Source organism: Nycticebus coucang, chromosome 4, assembly GCF_027406575.1.
Source record: "Nycticebus coucang isolate mNycCou1 chromosome 4, mNycCou1.pri, whole genome shotgun sequence".
Taxonomy (NCBI): Eukaryota; Metazoa; Chordata; class Mammalia; order Primates; family Lorisidae; genus Nycticebus; species Nycticebus coucang.
In genome coordinates this window covers 133,543,576-133,557,014 of record NC_069783.1, presented here as the reverse complement: position 1 = coordinate 133,557,014, position 13,439 = coordinate 133,543,576, and the positions used below count along the sequence as shown (strand labels likewise).

Sequence of the window (13,439 nt, the reverse complement as noted above, 5' to 3'; positions counted from 1 at the left end):
ATCATGTGCACACGTGTCCAGAGTACTCGCTGCTCTGCCCTGGCAGTCCTACAGGGAGGCCACCAAGTCTGCTGCTCACATCCCATTTCAGGCCGTGTATACTGACAGACTATGCACACAAGCAGGAGGTGGCCTCAAGAGCCGTCACTCCTACAAGAGAGCCTGTGAGCATGAGGGCTAGGAGAAGTGCCCCTTGGATCTGGCTCAGGAATCTCCTTGACCTTGGCCCAGCCCCTGCTCAGCCCCTCCTGACCCAAACCCACATGTGGTTGCTGTTCCCTGCTCCCAGCTCCCAGCTCAGCAGCTTCATGTGAGCTGCAGACATGGTGTCTGTGTGCCTCTGACAGCTTCCAGGCTGTGCTGGTTCCTGGTTTCATAATCTCTCATTTGTCTCAGAGCAGCTGTTAACCGTGTTGAACCCTTTCACGTGCTAGGTTTAGAAAATGCCCTGTAAGCCGGGTGCAGACTGTGGCCACCTGTCTCTGACTGCAGCACCTTCCTGTGCTCCCTCTGCAGCCACCTGAGGAAGGGCGACCATGTGAGCTCTGCTGTGTGCTGGAAACCCCCCGCCCCCACCCATGCCTCACCATGTAGTGGGAGGAGCTTAGCAAGGCAGCTTTCCAGACTGTTCAGCAGAACCCTTGTATGAGAGGCAGGTCAGAAACATTTCCAGCATGGACCCCCTTCTCAGCAGCAGACTCACATACAAGGCTCTGAGGAGACCCGAAGCTCACCCCGTGTTTCACCCAGTCAAGGCCCCCTCGAAGCTGAATGAAAATATACACTGAGTCAGAAGTGTCACTTTGGGAAGGCTGCGTCTGAGGGCAGCTCCCTGGGAAGCTGGGCAGCAGGTCCTTGGACGTGTCTCAGGGGTACAAACTTCAGGCAGGACGGAATGCTCTCAAAGCTACTCCAGCCAGGTGCAGTGGCTCACGCCTGTAATCCTAGCACTCTGGGAGGCTGAGGCAGGAGGACTGCTTGGTCCCAGGAGTTCAAGACCAGCCTGAGCAAGAGCGAGACCCCTGTCTCTATTAAAAATAGAAAAAATTAGCCAGGTATGATGGCACAAGCATGTGGTCCCAGCTGTTTGGGAGGCTGAGACAGCAGGATCACTTGAGCCAGGAGTTTGAGGTCGCAGTGAGCTATGATGACACTCTCTAGCCTGGGCAACAGAGTAGTCTCAAAAAAAACCCTTCACCCACCTCCCACCCCCCCCCAGGCACACTCTGGGGCCATAACAAGGCTACATCCATTAACAGGTAGGATCCCTGGCACAGGCCTGTGACTTTACTCTTCCATGTGTCACAGTCACCTGGTGAGGTGACCCAGGCCCTCTCACTGTTTATGCTCCAGGACATTCAGGGAAGGCAGTGGTCACAGGGTGAGTTTGGGCTTAGAGGAGTAGAGACTCCTTTAGGCCTTAAACCCAGACACCCCTTCCTTCCTTACCAGGATTCAGCACTGAGATGTGAGCCATGAGTGGGGCTAATCCTTTCTTTTCCCTGTGTTTGTTCTTGAGCAGGAATCTCCTTCAAGCCCTCAGCTTTCAAAGCTGGACGCTGCACTCTGGCTGCCTTCGCCTCATACCATGCACTAGCAGCCATCCACTGTTAATGCTAACCTGGCCTTGCGAGCAATGACGACGGGAAGGGACAAGGCTTCAGCAACTGTGCCCCACAGGGCTGTACCTCTGCCCTGGAAGTCAGGGAAGTTAGTGGCTGCAGGGTGACCGCCAGAGCCCCTGGTCTACCCACCACCCATGGGCACAGCACTGCCAGGAAAGCAGAGAAGCGTGAACTCAGTGGCTGGATGGGGCGGGTGATGTTGAGAGATTCTTTTCACAGGGTGGAAGCCAAGAGCTGAGAGCTGAGGCGTGATGGAATGCGGACAGCCAGGCATTGACAGACCCACAGGCCATAAATAATCTCACAGGCATGGCCTTGGCACAGAGCCCATAGGAGCAAGCTCCTGGTACCCCACTTTGCTGTCATCTCTAAGCCACCAGCCTCACATGGAATCAATCCTCAAGAGTTTAACATGGCCCCCAGTGAGGAGGACTGCAGGAGTATCAGCTGTCACTGGTATAGCACTTTACAGTTTGGGAGAGCCTGCCCCACATACCTACCACCTAGCCTGCACTGTGGTTTTCAAACTTCAGTGCACCCTACAGCCATTGTGATGTGGGTAGCCCTAGCCACACTTTCTTTGTTGTTTGGGATTTGGGGGGGATAGTACTCTGTTGCCCTGATGTCATAGTTCACAGCAACCCCAAACTCTTGGGCTCAAGCAATCCTCTTGTCTCAGCCTCCTAAGTAGCTGGGACTATAGACTATATCCCCATGCCTGACTAGTTTTTTCTACTTTTAGTAGAGACAGGGGTCTCACTCTAGCTCAGGCTGGTCTTGAACTCCTGACCTAAGGCAATCCACCCATCTTGGCTATCCAGGGTGCTGAGATTATAGGCGTGAGCCACTGCGCCCAGCCCCAAGCACATTTTGAAACAGCTGGCTCAGGGTCGCACAACAACCCCATGAATTGCTATTGTCCCCATTTTTCTGGTAAATTGGGGCTCAAGTAAGCTAAGGAATATGCTTGAGGTCATAGGTTATAAGAAGTAGCCTCAAGCCTTACTCAGGGTCACTGCCCTGACAGGGATCTAGGAAGGGGTGAGCAGGAGTGTGGGATTAGCCAGGACTCCTGCACATCCGGCTTCCTCTGCCCAGACAGCCCCTGCCTTGCAGACCCATGCCCACCCCAAACGGTTCCCTTTTAGATTCCCTAGCTGCTGGTTCTCCAGGTTTCTGGCCTCACCAAAACTCTGTTAGTGAAGTGTCCCAGAGGCATGAATTCCTGGGAAGGACGCAGGCTGGTGTGTGGACCTGAAGGTCAGGTAGACGGCCACAGAAGGACTTTTGAGTGCCTGTTTTTCATACAAAGAAAAAGAAAAAAAATTTTTTTGAGACAGAGTCTTAATCCATCTCCCAGGGTAGAGTGCACTAGTGTCATAATAGCTCACTGCAACCTCAAATTCCAGGGTTCAAGCCATCCTCTTGCCTCAGCCTCCCAAGAGATTGGGACTACAGGAACCCTCCACTATTCCTGGCTAATTTATCTATTTTTAGTAGAGACAGGGTCTTGCTCTTGTTCAGGCTGATCTTGAACTCCTGGCCTCAAGTGATTCTCCTGCCTCGACCTCCCAAAATGCTAGGATTACAGGCGTGAACCATTACAGGCCCCCAGCCAGGAAATATTTTAAATTATACTTTACAACTGCATTGGTACAAAGATGAATATATTATTACATATTGAAACATCTTTGACTTAAAGGTTTATTCTGGCTTTAAAAGAAAAATATTTTCATAAGCCTCTGTGGTGGCAGATAAATGGCCCCATAAAGATGTCCATGTCCTAATCCTTAAAATCTGTAACCCGTGTTAAATTATCTGGCAAAGGAGAATAAGGATGCTAATCAAGTGACTTAAAATAAGGAGATTATCCAGGATTATCTGGACTGGCCCAGTATCATCACAGGGTCTTTAAAAGCAGCAGAAGGAAGCAGAGGAGGGAGCCAGAGGTGGCAGCGGGAGAAGGCCTCAGTCGCTTGCTCCTGGCTTTGAAGACGGAGGAAGGGGCCAGGAGGGAAGGGATGCAAATGGCCTTTCATTTGCATAGAAGGCAAAGGAAACTGTAAAGGCAAAGGAATAGTTTCTCCCCTAGAACCCCCAGAAGGGACTTTCCCTGCTGACACCTGGATCTTAGCCCATTAAGACCGTGCAGACTTGTAACTTACAGAACTCTAAGATGATAGATCTGTGTGGTTTTAAGCCTCTAACTTTGTGAAAAACAGCAGCCCCTATGCTGCCTTGATGGGTGGGCCAGCCTGGTACCAGCTGTTGACAGCGCAAGTTGCCTAATTTCTGGGCGCTGTGAGATAGGGATGGCTTTCCCCCATAGAGCCACCCGCCCCTGGCTGGAGCAATGAAGCACGGACTAGTAAGCTCCGGAGCAGGCGACACACCACTGTCCACCTGAAATGAAAGGGTCGCAGTCAAGCGCCGCGAGGCCTCCAGGGGGCAGCAGAGGTCCGGCCCCGCCCTCCTGGAGGCCCGACTACGCCTGCGCGGCGTCCGCGGCGCCCGGGGACGGGAAGTGGGCGGGGCCGGCCGGAGAGGCTCGCTGGGCGCGGAGCGGCGGGTTGGCTGGTGAGGCTCGCTGGGACCCGGGGGTGAGCAAACCCGGGGCCGGGCTCAGGACGCCGACTGGGCCGGAGCGGGAGTCAGGTGGGGGCGCAAGGCGCACAGGGGTGGAAAGGGGTGAGGACCCGGAAGGGCGGAATTGGGGAGCCGGGGAGGCGAGGAAGCCGAGAAGAGGCTAGGATGGGGGACCCCAAGTGCGCAGGAGTGGAATGAGGAGGCTTGAGCGCGGGGGCAGCTGCTAGGGGCCAGAGGAACCCGAGGCCGGGGTGGGGGGTTGGGAAGCCAGGGGCCCAGAATTGGGGGTCTCTTGGGCTGACGGGGGTGTGGCTGAGACGAGGGTCAGGTGGGGACTGAGGGCTGTGAGGCAGAAGGGAGTATTGAGGGATGACGCGCCCCTGTTTCCTGACATCGGCCCTTCTCACCCCGTCCCACCTCCCAGGAGCATCTGGGCCAGGCTCACTGCCCTGGTGCCCACCCGACAGCACCTGCGCCTTCAGGGCATCACATCTTTGCCTGAATGCCCCCGCCCCATTGCTCCCCATGTATTCAGGTGTCTTAGTTACAGCGAGTGCTTGGGCTGTGGCTGCTCGAGCCAGAGGTGTGTGAGAGAGGGAGGTGTGTGAGAGAGAGCCTCGGGCTTGCAGGCCTGGCCCCACCACTGCAGCTGCAGGCAAGCCCCTTAACCGTCTGTGCACTGAGAGGCAGGGCCACCAACTGAAGGGATTTGAGCACAGAGCATTGAGTGCACTGTGGGGCCCAGTGGCTGGTGGTGGACTCCTCTGAAGCCTAAAGCCTTCCACCCTTCGGAGCTGAGTGACACATGTCCTGATGGTGTTCCCTGGGGCAAGTTCTGTGGCCCCAGCTGTGCTTCCACTGGGGGATAGAATGTGAGGCCAGCTGGCACAAAGAGGCCATCTTTAGTCTTATCTGACCTTTATTCTTATTTCTGTCCTATGGTCAGAATTGACTCTTTCCCTCCAGCCACTCAGGTAAAAGTGGCCAAGGCACTGGGTATCTGAAGACCCCTGTTGAGTCCTACTTTGCCCCTTCCTACCTTAGGTGCTCACCTGACTCCCAGAGCCTATTTCTTCATTGCACTAGTTGTGAGAGGTAAACAAGATGAGTATGCTTTGAAAGCTGTGAACCTCCAGGCAAGTTACATAAGTTACATTTGTGGGATTCCTTTGAGAGGTCTCCTGAAGCCAACCAGGTGTCTTTATGACCTGCCTCCCACTGTGCTCTGTGGATGGTGTAACTTTCTCTTGAAAGGTGCCAGGCCTCAGCCCCCCACTGGTGGCCCTTCCCTCTGCCATTACATTTACCACCTGCTATGCACAAAGGGCCAAGGTGGGCTCCATGACTTTGGGAGCTTACACTCTATCAAGAAAGTCAGGCCTGTGAAAAAAAGACATGGTGGTAGCACCACAGCTGAACCTGCTTAGTGCTGAGAACTGGGTAAAGGGCGCCGAGTGCAGTAGGGCTCACTTCTGTAATCCCAGCACTCTGGGAGGCCAAGGCAGGAGGATCGTTTGAGCTCAGGAGTTAGAGACCAGCCTGAGCAAGAGTGAGTGAGTAGAGACCCCATCTCTACAAAAAATAGAAAAATTAGCTGAGCATATGGCGGGTGCCTGTAGTTCTAGCTCCTCAGGAGGCTGAGGCAAGGGGATCACTTGAACCCAAGAGTTTGAGGTTGCTGTGAGCTGTGATGCCACAGCACCCTACCCAGGGCAACAGAGTGAAACTCTGTCTCTCTTTTTTTTTCTTTTTTTTTTGAGACAGAGTCTCCCTGTACCACCCTTGGTAGAGTGCTATGACATCACACGGCTCACAGCAACCTCTAACTCTTGGGCTTACGTGATTCTCTTGCCTCAGCCTCCCAAGCAGCTGGTACTACAGGCTTCTGCCACAACGGAAACTCTGTCTTTAAAAAAAAAAAAAAGAAAAGTTAAAGGAATGTGTTCCATATATTTTGGTTGTGTTCCATATATTTTACCACAATAAAGAGCTTACATAGGTAGGAAAAGATCTAGAAGGAATTACACCAAACTATACTCAGTGGTTATTTCAAAGAAATAAGCTTCTTCATTGGTAGGAAAAACGTTAACAGTGAATACAATAATACTGTATAACATTAATGATGCAGTTTCCTTTTACAAGATGTGATTAGATTGCTATTTTTTTCATTACCTGGACTCTGAAGTTATAAGACACAAGTGTTTCGTCTCTACTACCTGGAAAACTGCATTTGTAAAACTATGTATTACTTGAGCCTGTGAGTCAAAACTGGTACACTAGAGGAAAATAAATATTCCGAATTATAAAAATAAAACTTTTTATAAGTCAGGTGTTAGCAAAAGTGCCATAGACAGTTGGAAGGCAGCATGCTGGATCCAAAGGTGGCAGGAATTCAATAGGAGACCTCAGAGGGCAGTCTGGAAGAGGGGCTGGTGAGCCACAGCATAGCCAGCAGTGGAGCCAGGAGCCTGCACAGTGTTAGGAGGGGAGGGTGGTGAGTACAGAAGTGGAAGGAGCCACAAGAGACCTGAAGCTGGAGGTTGGCAGTCACTGAGGAGTGAGACAGGGATAGGAAGGGGTCAGAAGGACTCTCTGGGACGTTGGTCCCAGTTAGGGCTCAGATTCCCCAGTGAGAATCCCACCCGGGGACTTTGGGCAAGTGCCTTAGCCCTTCCTCTGCAGCCTGCCCTATAAAGTGGAGACAACAGCAGCAGGGTTGTCGGGCAGTTAAAAGAGGAAGTGTGCTCAGAGCAGCGGCGGGTGACAGCTGGCACTGCCATTAGTCCCACTTTTGCCAGCTGCCTCAGTGAGGAGCACTGGGGGGGCAGCCAGCCTCGGGTCACAGTTGGCCAGACCAGTCAAGGCAGGCAGCACTGGAAGTTGGGAGCCCAGGGTCCCTCCCCCACACCCACCCTAGGCCCTTGGTGATGTCTGAAGACTCACACGTATGTCCCTGCAGCCCTGAGCCCATCACTGGTGTGCTGGTCAGACCCCCTGCACTTGGTCCTTTCCCAGCCCCCCCTCCTCCCTGCATCCCCACCCACCACAGCTTCCTAGAAGAACCCAAACCCCAGCACTGTCCCCTGCCTATGGGGCACTCCCAGGGCTGCCTGTGCTCCCCCTGGGGTTAGGATCACTCCCACCTGCCCCTCCCTCTTGCACAGATCCATGTGCACACATCAGAGTCAGGACTTTATTGGAAAAAAGAAGGACAAGGAAGGAAGTTATTCCCATTCTATACCCAGGGAAGGAAAGCTGTGTCCCAGTTTCTCCCCCGCCTCAAGGTAGGTCGGGAGGCAAAAATGAGCCTGCTCGGTCCCCAGCAGGCAGGATGGCTCTGGGCACTCTGCCTTTCTAGCAAAAGCAGGCAGTTGGCACAGACCCTGAGAGCAGACCAGCCTGTCCCTTCCCCAGAGGCGGGTGGAGCCTGCCCACGAGCACTGTCAGCCCCTGGGCTGCTCAGCATGTGTGGTGCAGATGCTATCGAGGCCCCAGCCAGGCTCAGGGTGGTGGGCGCAGGGCACACGGCAGGGTCATGGCACGTCAGGGTCTATAGTACTTCAGTGCAGAGAGGAGGGGCTGCCAACCCCAATGGAGACAGGTTGGGTGAAGGGGCCCCAGATTGGAGGGGAAGCCCCTCAAGGCCAAGAGGTGTGGAGGAGCCATCTGCATTCCACAATGTCAGCATGTATCACTGGGGTTGAAGGTGAAGGGTCTTGAATTCTGTACTTGAAGGTGGGGCTTTAGGCCATAGGCATGGGTTTCTCCACCTGGGGCCCTCTGGGCAATCTTGGGGGCGAGCGTGTCTCCTTTCATTTGGGTCCTGATCATAAATTCACATGAGCTCGTTTTGTATGGCCTGAGATTTCTGTGCATTCCTATCATTTAGAATTGTGAGGGAGCCAGACAGCATTTCCCAAAGCTAAGGCCCCAGGTGCTGGGGGCAGCTCGGTGGGTCACGTTTCTCCCCCAGGAGGCCTGAGCAGTTCACAGGCAGAGGAGGGGGACTTGGCCTTTGATCTGCTCAAGGGTAGCTAAGCTTAGTGCCATCTCCTTGTTTTCTCTTCTGGGCAGTGAGTCTGGCAGGCCCTGCCCCTCCCCAGCCACCCTTGTCACCCCCAGCCTCTGTGCACTTCTCCATCCTACTAAGGGCCCCTCCTGCTCTGCTCACCCGATTTTTCCTTGTTTGTTTGACCTTCTTTATCCTCTTACCTGGTGTCTTTTGTAACCCGGGTTGCATTTTGTTTACTTTTTATGAGTGAAGGATAAACAATGAATTTAAGTCTATCCCCATAACCTTCCATGACAGGCGCCCCTATTTCTATACTATTTGTATTTTATTTGTATGTATCTACTTAAAATAGTTTTCACTCGCTGTCTCTGAAGGGAGCCCTTCTGTGCCCTTTGCCCCAGACCCTTCACTGAGTACAAACGTAACCCGTGTTGAGACCCTCTCCACCCACACCCACCCCCGTCCTCTTTTGTGATTTTATCTTAGTGCTTCCTGTTCCAGGTCAGTAATTCTCCATCAGCAGAGTCCTTTGTGAGCTATGAGTTCCCCTCATCCTTCCCCTTCAGACTCCTGCCTTGCAGCCACCCTGTTGGCAATGTTTGGAGGCCCAGTCATGGATAGTCTAAGATTGATGGTTCTGGAAGATTCTCTGTATAGCTTTGCTGGTCCTGCCCTCTCTGTTCAGCCATCCGACTCTGGAAGGCCTTGCACTATGAAACTGCCCCCCAAATTCTCCCTCCTAGAATTTGGGGTACTCCTGGGACTCATGTCAGTCTGTCACCTTAGAGGAACCCTGTTTTAAATCTCTCCCAGTGAAGAAATTCACAGGCTGCAAGTAGGAGGAAGCATCTCCTGGGGAGGTCCTTGTTGTGGGAAGGGTCAAGGAGGGGGTTGGAGGGCTCAGTCTGAGAAGGCGCAGGACAGAGGAGGGCCAGTCCTAAGCTGCTGCCGAGGTGGTGCCCAGGGCACTCAGGTGGGCTCAGGTGCGTGTGGTAGGAAGGGGGACCTCCAGGTGATGCCCCTGGGTGGTGGTGGAAGGGAGCGACTCTAGGGCTGTTGAGTGAGGGGCACCAGGTTGGGGAGGAAGGGGCCAGGTCTAGCATGCAGAGGTATGAGTGCGGACAGGTTGAGGCTTCTCAGCTAGGAGAAGACAGGATTTGGAGCCCCTCCCAACCTTCCCCCCAACCCTCAGCCTCCAGCCCCCACCCCACCTCCGTGAGAGGAGGCCCTGGGGCACCACATGCCTCTTTCAGATGAAAGAGGAATGGGATCAGAATCCCTCCTGGGCCCTGTCCCCAATCCTGAGACCACAAGTGAGGGACTGCCCCTCTCCAAGCTTGACATTCTCATCTGTGAAATGGGGGGCTTGTCCTGGTTCCTGGTGTGTAGGGGTAATGCATGGGGCTGGGCTGCTGGTCAGCCTGCAGCATTCCTAAGGACCCCGGGAGGAAAAGCCCATATCCTCTCCACCCCCTGTGGGGTCAACAGCCTGGGACCGTCCACGGCACCTCCTTCCAGCCAGGGCTTACCAGGCTTAAGCCATTCTAAGCTCATAATTCAACTTGTATTAGCATTTGAGAGCCCTAACCCCACCCCAGAGGGCCGCCTGTCTGTCCCAGGTTGGCCTCTGCTTCCCTCCTGACCACCTCTTGGGCAGCCGGGCAGCCTCTGGGGAGCCCTTCCTGCTTCCCCTCTGATAGGTCTCCCAAAAAGTCGTGAACCAGCCCCTCCTGTACACTGACCCTTCTCTCCCCTCCCCTCTACCACTGCTGCAGCTGGGCAGGTCCCTCCTCCCATCTGGTCACCATGTCTGGGCTTACAGCCCTGGTGACATCACCCCCTCAGCTCAGAGCCCTCCTGGCTGCCAGCACCCAAGATCAGGTGGAACCTCTTCCCCTGCCTCAGTGCCTGGCCCCAGTGTCCCTGTCTTGGCTGGCTGCAGCCACACCGGCCACCTCTACCTGGAATACATCTTCTTCTCTGTCCCTTCTCCTCTAAGATGTATACACAGCTTCTGGGCCTGCTGCCATCTCCTGAGGCAGCATCTCTGGGTGCCCACATGTCCCCACTTGGACCCTTGTCAGCATAGCAGCCGGAGTTGTCACCCCACTAACTTGTGTCCCCTGCACATGCAGCCCAGGGCTTGGAGCAGCACCTGCTGCCGATGCTGGCGGGTGGGGGGGCAGGGCTCCTACGTCCACATCACTGCGTGCCTGTCGCCCTGTGATTTTGCTGATGGACATCTCTCTCCAGAGTGAAGACTGACGCGAGCCTCTCATCCGAGCTGTGAGCCCCTGGGATGCTTTGGGCATGGCCTCTGGAGCCCCACAGAACAGCCAGATGGCTTGTGACACAGAGGATCCCCAGGGCTTCCTGGACGCACTCCTGCAAGACTTCCCAGCCCCACTGAGCCCGGAGAGCTCTGTGCCATGGAAGGCCCCGGGGACAGTGTTCAGCCAGGACGAGGTGGAGGCTGAGCTGGCTGAGCTGGCAATGGGCTTCCTGGGCAGCAGGTAGGCCTGTGCGCCCTCACAGGGGGCAACATGAGGGGTGAGTGTCTGCCCAGTGCAGGCCTCCGCTGCACTGCCACCTGAGCCCCTACATCCCTGTGGTGGTGCCGTCTTGTGGCCTTCCTGGGATGCTGTAACAAAGTACTGCATCACCAGTGGTACTTAAAACGGCAGGAATCTGTTCTCTGACAGTTCTGGAAGTCAGAAGTTTGAGATCAAGGTATTGGCAGGGCCCATGGGGAGCATCTGCCCAGCCTTTTCTTTTAGCATTTGGTGCCAACTTCCTGGTGTTCCAAGCTTGTAGACCCATCCTTCCCATCTCACCCTCGCCTCACATGGCCTCTCTCTGAGCCTCTGCACCTTCAGGGCTCTCCTCACCTGTGTCTGTCACTCCCCTCGGGGGAGGGCACCAGTCATACTGGACTGGCCCTGCCACACTGTGACCTCATCTGAACCTGACTACATTCACAGGGCCTCTCATTCCAGATGAAGTCACATTGTGAGCCTCTGGGAACGGGGACATCAGCGTCTCTTTGGGGCACATCATAATGTGTTACAGGTCCTGATTCTATTCCACGGCGTGGACGAAGGCAGAGGTCAATGGGTTGAGGCTGCCCAAGGCCTTGCAATCAAGGCATTGCTACCTAGCCCGGGTACCACGATCTGAGAGGTAGCTGGTGCTGCCCCTGGTGTACAAGGGAGGGAGTGGAGGTACAGAGAGATGATGCAACCAGCTAGTTAGATTTGGGGGCAGATGAAGAGTAGTTGTGTGCAAGCAGACTGCGTTCAAGGTCCCCTCTTCAGAAGACCCTGGCTGGAAGCCAGGCATGGTGGCTCATGTTTGTAGCCCTCGCACTCTGGGAGGCCAAGGCCAGAGGATCCCTTGACCTCAGGCGTTCAAGACCAACCTGAGCAAGAGCAAGACCTGGTCGCTACAAAAACCAGAAAAATTAGCTGGGCATTGTGGCGGGCACCCGTAGTCCCAGCTACTCAGGAGGCTGAGGCAGGAGGATCATTTGAGCCCAAGAGTTTGAGGTTGCTGTGAACTATGACACCACAGCACTCTACCCAGGTCTTTAAAAAAAAAAAAAAAGACCCTGGCTTGTTCGGGGTCAGGCTGCTCTGTCTGCCTCAGAGGTGGCTCACAGAGGCCAGGGGCCTGGTGAGCTGTGCCACATCCTTGCATACCTGGTAGTCCCCCTCCGTGTCCAGGGTCCCTAGTTCCAGCACCATCCTTAAGGCATCTGCAGGTCCCCGGAAGCCATGATATGCCCTTGGCCCTGGCTTCCCCCTAACAGCCTCCATCTTCGTGTCCTCTGAGCATGAACTTCCTGTGCCCCTAACGGCAAATCCGTTCCCTCCCTGCCTGCCCTGTGAGGGCCCAGCAGAGGCAGCTCACCCCATGCCGTGTAGAAGCTTAAGCATGGGTGGTGTTCTAGCACCATGTCCCCCTAGACTCCCCCACAGAGCTCAAGGAGAAAAGAAAAAGCCAGTGACTACCAGGGCATGTGTGAAGGTCATCATTGCCTTATTTGAAGAAACATTTTTTTTTTTTTTTGTGGTTTTTGGCCAAGGCTGGGTTTGAACCCGCCACCTCTGGCATATGGGACCGGCGCCCTACTCCTTGAGCTACAGGCGCCGCCCTGAAGAAACATTTTAATGGCAAGTGGAGCCAGGCATGGTGGCAGGCACTTGTAATCCCAGTCCCTTGGGAGGCTGGGGCAGGAGGATCACTTGAGCCCAGGAGTTGAAAGCTGCATTGAGCTGGATGACACCAGCTCCAGCCTGGGTGACAGAGTGAGACTCTATCTCCATAAAAATAAATAAATAAAATTAGGTAAGTGAAATAAAACAAACTGGCCTCTGAGGGCAGAGCAGAGCACCCCATTGAGGGGCCTGGATATGGGAGGTCTCGGGGTTCTGCCTCCCTGAGAGGAGTGGGCAGCACTCCCTGGGGAGCAGGGGATCTGGGAGGGAGATCTGCAGCTGTGGGCCTTCTGTGGAGATGGCCATCACCACCATGGGAACTCAGGCACAATGGGGAGGAAGGGTAGGCCCGGTGCACCATGCCCCTCGTGTGGGCAAGCAAGTAGACTCCCTTACGGGTGCCAGCCCACACTAGGGACCAGAAGCTGTCCTGGGGACAATAGAGCTTAGAGGATCACTGGGCCTGAGTGGGGGGTCACAGGAGCAGAGGAGGGTCAAGCCACAATGCCAGCCTGCAAGAGGCATGGCCTGGAAAGGGCACGGCCTGATCCTTCGGTTCCTAGGGAAGGACAGGAACACAGGGAGGATCCTGGATAGAGGTAACTGGTCAGCAGCAGGTGACTGGCCTGGAGAGGAGCGTGGGCCAAGGTCAGGGGCAGTCCCAGGGGTTTTCATCGTTTTAGTTATGAGGAGGGGGTGCTGGGACTTGTCTGAGGTGGCTGTTGATGGTCAGTGATGGTTGTGAGTGGGAAGGGTCTGAGGCTGGGGAGGGCACCAGCTCCCCACAGCCTCTTTAGTCCCAGAACCTACCTTAACATTCCATGAATGTGTGATAAAATTGAGTGCTTTAAGGTCTTATGTTTCACAGCCACCTTCCTGGAGTTATTTATTTATTTTTATTTTCATTTTTTTGAGACAGTCTCACTTTGTCGCCCTTAATAGAGTGCTGTGGCATCACAGCTTACAACAACCTCAAACTCTTGGGCTTCAGTGATTCTC

General features: G+C 54.5%; 1 protein-coding gene across 5 annotated transcripts in view; it reads left to right on the top strand.

Moving 5' to 3' along the window:
* Positions 1–4,118: 4,118 nt before the first annotated feature.
* PPM1F (protein phosphatase, Mg2+/Mn2+ dependent 1F) overlaps positions 4,119–13,439 on the top strand; it is a 28,631-nt gene continuing 19,310 nt past the window's right edge. For 2 of the 5 annotated variants that reach the window (XM_053588867.1, XM_053588868.1), the window contains exons 1-2: positions 4,142–4,280; positions 10,477–10,736. In XM_053588867.1, coding sequence (XP_053444842.1) covers positions 10,534–10,736 — 203 coding nt within the window. In that variant the 5' untranslated portion in view covers positions 4,142–4,280; positions 10,477–10,533. Of the gene's footprint in view, positions 4,281–10,476; positions 10,737–13,439 lie in introns of all 5 variants that reach the window. The other 3 variants (XM_053588866.1, XM_053588865.1, XM_053588864.1) reach the window with 3 other exon arrangements.